At 33.5% G+C, this 12,500-nt stretch overlaps 1 protein-coding gene across 1 annotated transcript in view; it reads left to right on the top strand.

Annotated features, from left to right (window-relative positions):
- The window catches only part of LOC145280252 (digestive cysteine proteinase 2-like), a 37,574-nt gene that overhangs the window by 14,915 nt on the left and 10,159 nt on the right, over positions 1 to 12,500 (top strand). The window contains exons 2-5 of the mRNA XM_080132026.1: positions 3,707 to 3,850; positions 4,262 to 4,367; positions 6,401 to 6,556; positions 8,355 to 8,478. Coding sequence (XP_079988152.1) covers positions 3,708 to 3,850; positions 4,262 to 4,367; positions 6,401 to 6,556; positions 8,355 to 8,478 — 529 coding nt within the window. The 5' untranslated portion in view covers position 3,707. The remainder of the gene's footprint in view (positions 1 to 3,706; positions 3,851 to 4,261; positions 4,368 to 6,400; positions 6,557 to 8,354; positions 8,479 to 12,500) is intronic.

A 12,500-nucleotide genomic window follows, 5' to 3' on the forward strand; every position in this document is an offset into this window, starting at 1 on the left:
GAAAGACGAAGAATTTAATTTTAGGTGCTCAGTTTCAATGCTGCAAGGTGGTGGAGGTTCGGTGTTGGTGTGGGGAATTATTAGTACCAATGGTCCAGGGCCTATAGTTCACTTGCAAGGTCGAATTAATTCGACCAAGTACATTAATATGTTGACTGAACATTTTCTACCATACTTTAGTCGGAATTTCGGTGATACTCTTATCTTCATGCAGGATAATGCTCCCATTCACACAGCTGGCAATGTCAAGAGGTCCCTGGAAGAGCATGATATTCCGTTTTTGGATTGGCCTGCACAATCTCCAGGCCTCAATCCTATCAGAAACGCATGGCATTATATCAAGCAACAGCCACACAATGATAAAATTTCAAATTTGGAAGAACTTTGGACAAAATTGAAAGAAAAGTGGGATGCCCTTTCACCGAGGTATTGTTGCAGTCTAATTCAAGGAATTCTCAAAAAATTGCAGGCTGTCAAGTTGCAGAAGGGCTATGCTACTAAATATCAACTAGTTCATTGTGTTCCTGTTGTATTTGTGCTGCATTAATGTCCTAAAGTTACATTTAAATAACAATTTTCTCTTTGCCTCCTCAATTCGAAGTTATTTTTTTTTAATTTGTGTGAACACTAGAATATTTCAATTGAATGTCAATTATGAACAGGTAAAATTCTAGAAGAATAAAAGGCGAATCAAATGAGGTATAGTTTGTTTAAACAGTTACGTTAAATTTAGCTTAAATTTGCAGTTTTTGAAAAAAAATACAAGTGCAGACTTTCTTTTTGCCTCCTGTGTATGTCTTTTTTTAACTGTAATTTATACTGATTTGTGATTACCTAATTCTTTGTATGGTTAATTATACGTTTTGTTGTTGGTTGATAGGTATTTAATCTAGTTGAATTTATAGTTGTGAATTCTGATAGAAATTATATTCAAACTGGTACCTATTAAACATTCACATATTATACTCTAAGTATTTTTAAGTTAACTGTTTTCTCCTGAGATATTTATTTATTTTTATGATCTTATGGTGACTCGATTTACGAATGTTTGGCTTCGGTCAGTTATTTTTAATTTATATTAATCGACGAAACCAACTATTAATTATTTTTTCACAACTTTTAACGTACATCTTAAATCACAGCTTCCATATATTAATTTTACCTTAACTGAACATCTCAGCCGGAAAACCATGAACGTCTAGTGAACTAGTAGTACACATAGAATCTTCTTAAACAAGTATATTGCACTCATTTATTTTTGCATAATGTCTGGCTTGACACTGACAATAAATTACACTTTTTTTAAAAAAAAAAAGCAAATTTCTCTGCAAATAAACTGATTAAAATAGTTAATGGCGAAATGAGATCCAATTCGCATGTACTTAATCAGAAAGATAAGAAATCTGAGGGTTTAATTTTGCAGCAAGCGAGTATTATAGTCTCAATTATCTACCTATATATCTATATATCTATAACAGTAAAAATGTCTCTGTGTGCGTGTCTGTCTGTCTGTCTATCTGTCTGTCTGTGTGTGTGCACTTCCCTACCAAATAACTCTGTCAGTTTTCGGTCTACAGAGTCGAGATATGACATAAGGGGTATTGAGTTTCGGAAAATCTTTTTAATCGGTTTTCGGCCAGAAATTTGGCTGTTAAGGGGTCAAAGTTCAACGATTTGATCTTTGAGAACTCTACCAAACTCCTCCGCCAGTTTTGGGCCTAAAACATTGAAATTTTAGATATAAGTTATTTGGGCATGGATCTAACTTTCCAATTTTATGTGAGCCCAAAACAATAAATGTTAAGGGCTCATAATTGGGGTCAAATTAAAAAAAAATATGACCTCTGCGGTCTCTACCAAATTACTTAGCCAAGTTTTCGTTTAAACATTTGAAATTTTACATAAAGTGTATTCAGACATAGGGCAAGCATTGTTTTTTTTTCTGAAAATTTGGCTTCCAAGCGGTCAAAGTTCAAAGGATTTGACCTTTGTGGTCTCTATCAAACTATTAAGCCAATTTTGGGTCTAAACATTTGAAATTTTGCATATAGGGTATTCCGACATGCAGCAAGTTTTGTAATCAGTTTTTGGGCGTTATCACGTTTTGCTGACTTTCGTCTGGATAAAAATGATTTCAAATTATTTGCTACACCAAATTTGATGTGGAGATGGGGAACGTATCAGAAAGGTTTCAAATAGAATTCGTAGACATTCAGTGTGATGAGCTATTATGCTCCAAATTTAATTCCAAAGATATTTTCTTAATTGATTTTTACGCGAAATATATTCTTCAAGTGGAAAGTATTTCAGATTAGAACATGTGCCAGGTGTATTAAACCTAACGTTAAATCCCTTTAAAAAAAGTGAAGTAAAAAAAAAAACAGAAAGAAACTGAGATATGTGCATGCGAGTATTATGTTTTTTTTCTAAACAGTTCCCCTCTTGTAAGTAAAAAATATACTCGAGCTGAGATCGAAACCCAAACCTAAAGACGGTGAGTCAAGTAGGATAACTATTAGACCATCTTAACAGGGTTTTTAATGAAAGGGCGGATGCCTATAAACACTACAAGAAGTAAGCGTTCTTTTATATTTTATGTTTTTTCTGTCTTTAAATATTTTCATTCCCTTCTATCTAGATTGCTGCGACAAATCGTTTTTTATTAAACACACACACACACACACACACACACACACACACACAAACTTTCCAACTGATTTGTTAGGAACATATATCTGCCTCTGATGAGTTATTTAATGGATTTTCGCTATTCAACGAAACACGTGTAAGACATACTTCATATAAATAATTAATAATGGTTTTGGAATGATAATTAACGGTATATATATATATATATATATATATATATATATATATATATATATATATATATATACATAAAAAAAACTAAGACCAGAGATAATGTAAAATTAAATTATAATTATAATAGATGAAGACGAATACCCACAATAAATGAATAATTAAAATACAAGATAGAATTACAGAAACACCTAACTTGGTTTAATGTAGCGTTTTAAATTCCTAGTGAACCTAGAGCTTATATAATATATATGCATATAAATATATATATATATTTATATGTATATATATATATATATATATATATATATATATATATATATAGAGAGAGAGAGAGAGAGAGAGAGAGAGAGAGAGAGAGAGGGAGTGTGTGTGTGTGTGTGTGTGTGTGTGAGAGAGAGAGAGAGATCGATAGATAGATAAGATAGAAGTTGATAGTGATTTTTGTTTTGTTTGGCATCATTTTTATGGCAAATCGATATTTTTTTATGTTATTAAATAACGAAATGCATAAAATAGTGTAAACGTTTTATTGTATATGATTAATCGAATACAAGTTGTCATATTAGACCTGGTTGGAAGGAAACTGCATGTTCATACTTTTTCCAACACTATATGACTACGGTGGATCCGTGAGGAGTTAAACTCAACACACCCGGTTTTATACAATAGCAGCAATTGGAACAATTATATAGTGTCACTACTACTACTACTACTACTACTACTACTACTACTACCACCACCACCACTACTACTACTACTACTACTACTACTACTACTGCTATTACTAGTAGTAGTAGTTGAGTTCAGCTTTGGCGGAGATCTACGCTCTTTGGATGCTTTCGTTCATTTCTGTAGCTTGATTTGATTTTCTTTTTCGTTTCAGGATGAAGGTTTTCCTTGCTTTGTTAGTTTTATTGCCTGCGGCAGTTCTGTCCCAGATGCTCGATTCTAGGTTGGACGACCGATGGGAAGAATTCAAACTTAAATACAATAAAGGATACGACAGGCCCGGTACTGAGGTTAAAAGGTAAGTCAGAACACATCTTTCTATTCAACAAGTCGGAAAATGTTATGCATTAAACCCACTTTTTTATCATTATTATAAAATCAATGTTATTTTAAAAAACTGGTTCCATTGCTAACATTCTCTGGCAACATATTCACGTAATGAATTGTTTTCTCATTTAATAAATTCACGATGTTCATTGAAGTGAGCGATAAAATTGTTTGTTCACTTTGAAATATTTTTGTACGTCTATCGTTTTAATGTGTGTTTATAGATTTTAAAGCATTCAATTAAATCAGTCCATATTCCGTGTCCTTGTGTTACACACATTTTCCAATTCGTCTTTACAAATCAAACTACCCATGTCCTCATTAATCCTCTGGATATTCCGCTGTATCCGTTCTCTATTCAGAATAATCTTCCATTTTGTAGACGTGTAATCTGGGAGAGGAATTACCGTCATGTCCTTTACCACAATCGCGAAGCTGACAAAGGATTGAAGACATTTTGGACCGACATCAACGAATATGCAGATATGGTAAGTCATGCATTTATAAGTTGTTTTTTTTGTATGTGTGTGTGTGTGTGTGTGTGTGTGTGTGTGTGTGTGTGTGTGTGTGTGTGTGTGTGTGTTCAATTAATACTGAAGGTTTATAGTTTTATAATGGATAAAAAAGAAACTCTCCCGTCGAATGCCGACGTCCAGAGAACTAAGCTCTCCGAACTCCACATAGATTATTTGCTTAGAGTGGTGAAGGCTTTGTTTAGAACCATTCACACTTTTTGGAATGACTGCTAACTTCAGTCTGTTCAAATGATTGCCACATGACAAAGCAGATAATAGAGCTCAGGTTTTACGTTAGTTTTCCTTCTAGATGTTTGTCCGAGGGAGCATCTCTCTTAGTGGTTTTGAACGCCCACATACACTAACTTGGAAATTTCAACATCCCGACACAGTATATACAGCGTATAGTATTCACAAATGAACACCCATCTGGTACTGGCCAGGCTCATCGTTACTTAACTTCAGTGAACTTAATATAACTGGCGTGTCAACGTAATCATCCCGTCTTTATAATGGGTACCAAACTATAAATTCGTTAAGCCAAGTCCAAACACAGACGGATTATATCACACACACGCGCGCGCACGCACGCACACACACACACACACACACGCACACACACACACACACATATATTCTGTGGAAATAAGATGTTTAAAATTATATTTCACTTTTTTTAATACTAATCCTTAATTTATGAGGCTGAATATACTTACAGAGCTGATGACAACTATGTAATATATATATATATATAGAACAAATGACAAAAGTCTATATTCCAAATTTCATGATGTTTATCATCTTACAATTTTTTCCTTAAATTACGTGGACATTTACAATTCTTGACAGCACCTGTTTCGTAGCTCAAAATCATTCATTTAATTATTATATCAATCAAATAATCTATTCTTCCTTAACTCCTCGGATCTCTCTCTCTCTCTCTCTCTCTCTCTCTCTCTCTTTCTCTGTCTGTCTGTCTGTCGGTCTTTCTCTCTTTATATATATAAATATAACTACTTCATTCACTCACATAAAATTAATATACAAAAGTATAAATTTATGCGTAAACTCTACTTAAGTATTTACTTCAAAAGTGCTCAATACGTAGGTAGAGCTTGTTAGTAATTTAGAGTGGATTAAACGCGGAATATTCAGTGTAGCTTAATCGCCATATATATTTTATAAATTATTATATATATATATATATATATATATATATATATATATATATAATATTTTGCGATATCTTTGGTTCATCAAATGTTTAGGTGAAACTACAGAGTATTTATAAAACGCCATTCCCATGTTAAGAACGTGTTTCTAAATAATTACATTAATATTTCAGTACGGTCCATATTCAGCTTAAGTACTACGGTCATTTTTTTCTAAAACTTCATGCGGATATGCATGCTAATGTATGGCAAATAAATGTCCACTCTTGACGTATAGGTAGATCCCTTCCCTTTGAACGTGGACTGTCTTACATGGAATTTTAGGATTGTGTCGAGAATATTCGCAGGCTTATAAAATAGAACACATTCCTCAACATAACATGGACACTAAATTCCCTGAAGATATTTGAATGCTGTGATGGTGCAGTAATATGTTAAGTGAATCAAATTTGATCAAATGAAAAATATGTAGTCGTTTTGAGAGACACGTAGAATTTTTCGAAGAATCTTCATTAAAACCATCTCTACACGAAATGTGGAGAAAACTATATAAGATGCCTATAAACTTAAATATATCTCACTTTAACCGCCAAAACCTATTTGTTTTTTCTGGCGTAACTTTCAGCAGACTGTGGCTGTTATCGTCGTAATCATGTTTTGTCATTTTTTTTCTTCTCTAATTTCATTGCAAAAAGAGAAACTGCAGTTAGTACAGAAGTTATATTAACTTGGTCTACGGAATTGAAAACCCGAAGCGAACCTACCTGCTTATGAAGAAATAAATATTTGGCAACACTCACTCTTTATATATAATGTCTATTTTTTTTCTTTCAGCATAACAGTGAATTTGTTGCAATGATGAATGGCATGCTGCCCCGAAACATGACAAGGAACACACCAATCTTGGTCTTTGATGATACTAACGTCATCGACCTTCCAAAGGAAGTTGATTGGAGGAAAAAAGGTTACGTCACTGGAATTAAAAACCAAGTAAGTAACGCACAACAATTGAGTAATACCTGTAATCTAGTATTTAAGATCAACTTAACGCAGATATTACATGATTTTGCTATGGCTTCTTTATACATGTCTGAAAATGCTTTATAATCGTTTTAATTGAGAAGCTATTGCTAAATTATCAGACTAATAAGCTAGATAATAAAAATGTTTCTTTTCTGGGGTCACTGCTTAAATATCTCGTTTTTAATATAATGCAGGCCATAGAAGGGTTATTGATAGCGTGGAGGATTCTGGATTTTCGGTAGTTTTTCAAGTAGGTTTTACTTGCTAAACGAATCAACTACAAAATCACTCAACTCCCCTATACCCTTACCCATATGTAAAGCTGAAGATTCCAAACTTTTTAAAATAATATATATATATATAAGAAGTTTAGTTAATAAAACATGTTTTTATTAACTACTTGTTCTTATTATAAGCTCTATTTCCTATTTTGTTTTACATCTGGTTAATATTACTTTATAAATATTAACTCTTCAATATTTATAATCTACTTTAGTTTTGCCATCTTGGATTATTTTGGTAAACAACGGTAATTCTTTTTTCATTTTATATATATATATATATATATATATATATATATATATATATAATAAATCTTCTAGTTAAATCTCTTATATAATATTTTGACTGCAGAAATTCCCATCTAGACTATAGTATCGTAGGTTTGCCACATAAAATTTAACACATTTAGCCTATTAGCCACGATCTAATGTAACTTTCGAACACCCTTTTAGACATATTCACTTGTTATAAAATGCTACATTACATTCGACGAGAAACACCATCACTATCGCATCATCTAAAGAGGAAGAAATTCCTATTTTTTCTGTAAATATTTAGTCCTACCACCGCTACCAGTTATCATCGGACCTATTCTATATTTTCCTACGATACTGTAACTGGTTATTAGATACATAGACAGAACATAACTTTTCCAATTTCCGAATCATGAACAATAAAGTCTCCTTTCCCAAATTCCATTCACTCTGATTGCCTGAGCACTTAAAATTTATTCCGGAATGCATTCATCCGTTTATAATCGAATGCTTACTTAAATTCAAACATGGCGTCACTACATTTCCCCTGCGTTGTTTGTTTCCGTGTATTCGGTTACATATACGCTCAAATATTTACTAAAACCCACTTCCGCTGATAGATATTTAAAATGTTACCTACCTGCATTTTTCTAAAAAAATGCACTCTTTAAAATGGCGGCTTTTATAGGTTTTTGACTTTCAAATATAAATAATCACTAGATTCGGCATTAAATAATCTGAAAAAGGTTGATATGCCGTAAAACAAAAACAACCAACCAACCTTTAATTTTAATCCAAAGTTCTCACAATTCAGAACAATACTATCGATTTCATTATTACTTAATTGATAGGTATTGGAACCTTTACCGATAATTCCTACTTCAAACAATGATCGTTTTATATATCTTTCACATATAAAAGCTATATTATTTGCTGTTTATCAATAGAAAATATTAAAAACTTGTTTTGAAGTATTTGGAGTTCAATAAGTATTTGTGAATTTTCACGAAGTGGATTATTTTTTACGATGTTTAAATTTTTTTTAAACGTTTAACTTTTTTATGTACGAATTTTAATATATTATTTTCCATGCGTCAATCGTAAACTGTAATAATTTGTGTATTTTTTGCCATGGATATGATAAAATTATCCAGTACTTTATTTACTTACATGAAATTATAAGTTTGCATTGCAACATCTACTGAAACTTTGTTCATTTTATTTTCAAGGCACAATGCGGATCATGTTGGGCTTTCTCTACAACTGGGTCGCTGGAAGGACAACACTTTAAAAAGACGCACAAACTGATCTCTCTTTCTGAACAACAGTTGGTTGACTGTTCCAATGATTGTGGTAAGTGCTGAAGCGTTTTCCAAATCATCTGCTGGTCTGGGTTCGATATGAAACTGCATCTAGTGATGACTTCTCAATTTTAGAAGATTTTGAAAGTGGGGAGTCATTTCTTAGCCGTCGGTACTCTTAGGTCCATTCTAATATGATATGGTAGTATCTGTTAGGGTCTCTTTTATGCATCAAATACAATATATCATCTACAGATTATTTATATGATAGACAGCTTGACCGTGTTGACACATCTGTTCCCGTTAAATGATCGAATTTAAGCATTGTTGAGCCAAGTCAGTACTACAAGTGGTTGCAATCTGTGAATGCAAAGTGCTGTATCTTGGAGGACTTTCACGCAATGTTGGTTCAGAATAGGTGTGGTTGGTAATTGCGTAACCCATGCTTCACTATATATTTGGTTGTATCTGGCAGTATCTGTCAGAGTGTCATCTATGGGTTAAACATAACATATCACTTAGAGATTATTTGTATCATATAAGCCATGATCACTCTGGTTTCTGTTAGTTCACGAAAGTTAAGCAACGTTGATCTAGGTCGGTATGAAAATGGATGACCATTTGGGAATACCAGGTGCTGTATGCAGGACAGCTCTCTGTTTATTTCCAACATTGTTTCCAGTCGTCCTGTACTTATCCATTCCACTAGACTCAAACAATAAAGAGACTTGTGGCTAATTATTGCTTGGTTATTACACAAGACACTCCCGACGGTGACACGCTAACAGAGGATATCCATTGTTTCTCTAGACTGAAAAGATGCTTTATACAACTGAATGAGAATTAATCTACAAGACATTAATCTATAAAACATGGAATTATATCATATAACTGTCTCGCTTGAAATAATACCATACACAACTTAATATTGACACGTCGATTCCGTTTAAACCACAGAAGTTAAGCAGCGTTGAGCCTAGTCAGTGTTAAAATGAGTGTTAAAATGAGTGTTAAAATGAGTGGGCATTTGGGAATACCAGGTGCTGTATGCAGGAGAGCTCTCTGCTTATCGCTGCATTGATTACAGTCATTGTGGATTTCTCTGTGCAACTGGATTATAACTGGATTTAAGTCATGCCTGTTTAGAAGAAGTGCAGTTGGTGATTTCGCAACCCATGCTTCACTATGTTTCCCGTGAAGGCACCTTTAATAAATAAATATGTCGTTGGTTATTACTTAGATGATATAAATGTGACAAAACCACGTGGTCCTTCGCTTGACAACATAACCGTCCCAGCATTGTTTCCGTAATCTTCTTCTCTTCCATCTTCTTTTCTAGCCGTGTCGTCATCTCTCACATTGACGGCTGTGATAAAAGCTATATTATTTGCTGTTTATCAATAGAAAATATTAAAAACTTGTTTTGAAGTATTTGGAGTTCAATAAGTATTTGTGAATTTTCACGAAGTGGATTATTTTTTACGATGTTTAAATTTTTTTTAAACGTTTAACTTTTTTATGTACGAATTTTAATATATTATTTTCCATGCGTCAATCGTAAACTGTAATAATTTGTGTATAATTGCACGGGTTCATAAGTATAAAAATGAAGCGCTAACGTCCATATCTTCATTTTTCTGTCGAGGCCTTCATCAGTTGATGTTAGTTCATTTCGATTTTCAAAGGCTCTCCCGACCTGGTTCAATCTACAGGCAATTTTCGACTGCGTCAAACACACAACTGTCGTGGACCGGACACTGGCCTCAACTCTAACTGTCATATACCGTCGCAAACTACTCTCAACCGTCGTATAATCCAGTCACTCCTAAAACTAACTTCAAAAATATATCAGTTTTTTTTTTTTAATTCCCGTCATCTGTCACACTTTGGTTGCAACCCCATCTCAGCTCTCCTTTGTGTACGTTAGTGAACAACTTTTATGCATTGTTCTTTCCACCAAGCCTAGTTCCTATACCTTTGTTCTCTAATAAACTTCTTCCCCATTTTTAGTTCTAGCTTTTTCTCTTTCCTTTTTTTTCCTAATAGATTCCTCGCGCAGGCACCCTTACAGAGGTTATCCATTGACTAGACTGGACAGAGGCATGATACGCCCGAATTAATCTACAAATTAGTAACATAAAAACATGAAATTATATCATGACAACGTCATTGTCACGTTTGAAATAGCATCATCCACAGCTCTATTATATTAACACGCCGTTTTCCGTTAAAACACGCATGTTAAGCACCGTTGCACCCGGTCAGTATTAAGATGAGTGACTATTTGGGAATTTTGGATACTGTTTGTGGTTGGGTTCTCTGCTTAGCTCAGAATTGATTCCAATCGTTCTGAACTTCTCCGTGAAACTGAAGTCAAGTAATGCGGATTTAAGAGGGGAGGTGTGGTTGGTGATTTCGAAACACATGCTTCAATATAGATCCCCTGCGCGGCATTCTTACACAGGGTATCAATTGCCTTTCGAGGCTGAATAACGGCTTGATGCGGCCGAATGAAAATCTATCTATCTATATATCCATAAAAGTGAGAATGTGTGTGAGGATTCTTCTCAACCTATATACTCAACGAATCTTTGATCTACAGACTTGAAATTTGGTGTATAGGATATTCAGACATGTAGAAAGTGTTTTAATCCGTTTTCATCCGTAAAAAGGCTTCTAAGGGGCCAACATTTAAAAATTGGTACGTGGAGGCCTTAAAATATTTTTGGTTTTTGGAACTATTTCGCGGCTGCGCATGCGGGAATCGTTCACATTATGTTAAAAATAAGAGGGGTTAAAACATCCTTTAGAGATCGTGTTTGATTAGACTAATGGTTATCGTACTTAACTCACTGTCTTTAGACTTTAGTTTCGATCTCAGCTCGAGTATTTTTTTTACTTACAAGGAGTGAACTGTTAAAAAAAACATAATACACGCATGCACATGTCTCAGTTTCTTTTTTTTCTACGTAAATTTTTAAAGGAATGTAACGTTACGTTTAATACCGGGCAACGCCGGGTCATCTTCTAGTATATATATATATATATATATATATATATATATATATATATATATATATATATATATATATAAGTGAGGATGTGTGTGTGTGTGAGAGAGAGAGAGAGGACATTTCTCAATCTATATGCTCAACGAAGTTTTGATCTATATACTTGAAATTTGGTATATAGGGTATTCAGACATACGGGAAACTTTGTAATCGGTGTTCATCCGAAAAAAGGGCTGCTAAAAGGGTCAGAACTGAAAGAAAAAATTGGTACTGGGTGGGAGTCATCGGATTTTTATCTGTTTGTCAACTGTTTCACGAAATTTAGAAACACTTTTAAAAGATGTTGTGCATTTTTTGCATAGTGGTTATCGTACTTAACTCTCTGTTTTTAGGTTTTGGTTTCGATCTCAGTTCGAGTATTGTTTTTTTTACTTACAAGAAGTTAACGGTTTAAAAAACAACATAATACTCACATGCATATGTCTTAGTTTCTTTTTTTTTACTTCATTTTTAAAAAGAAATTTAACGTTACATTAAATAACTACAGTATTTCTGTTCATGATAAATAAGAATTCTACATTAATTAAAATATAATATTCCTGTGTATTTTACGACCGGGCAACGCCGGACGGCCTGCTAGTTAATCTATGAAATATTAATATACAAAACATGGAATTATATCTACAACATAGTTGTCACGCTTCAATTAAAATCTTCATCACTAAAACTATTTTATTTTTATATCTGTTCATTTATAACTGAGTGGCTCTCTCCATCGTCCTATGGTCGGTCTGTCAATCTGTCACGCTTAAGATTGTAATGGCATTTTCATCGCTAAAAGCGCAGATAGAATGGGCGTATCTTAAAGCTATCCATCTTTATTAACTTAGTCAACCCTGTGCAATATACAATGATTAAAACTATCGAAGAGAGTCAAGTAATGTTTAAAGGTCGCGGTGATAGAAGAACGCAAGTAAAAGTTCAGTATAGGCTACAAATGTTGTTTTTTCTTTTATATAAATAAAACAGTAGATGGATATGTGTTTGTCTGTCTGCGTGTAAA

Source organism: Euprymna scolopes, chromosome 7 (assembly GCF_053919585.1).
Source record: "Euprymna scolopes isolate OS-2025 chromosome 7, ASM5391958v1, whole genome shotgun sequence".
Lineage (NCBI taxonomy): Eukaryota > Metazoa > Mollusca > Cephalopoda > Sepiida > Sepiolidae > Euprymna > Euprymna scolopes.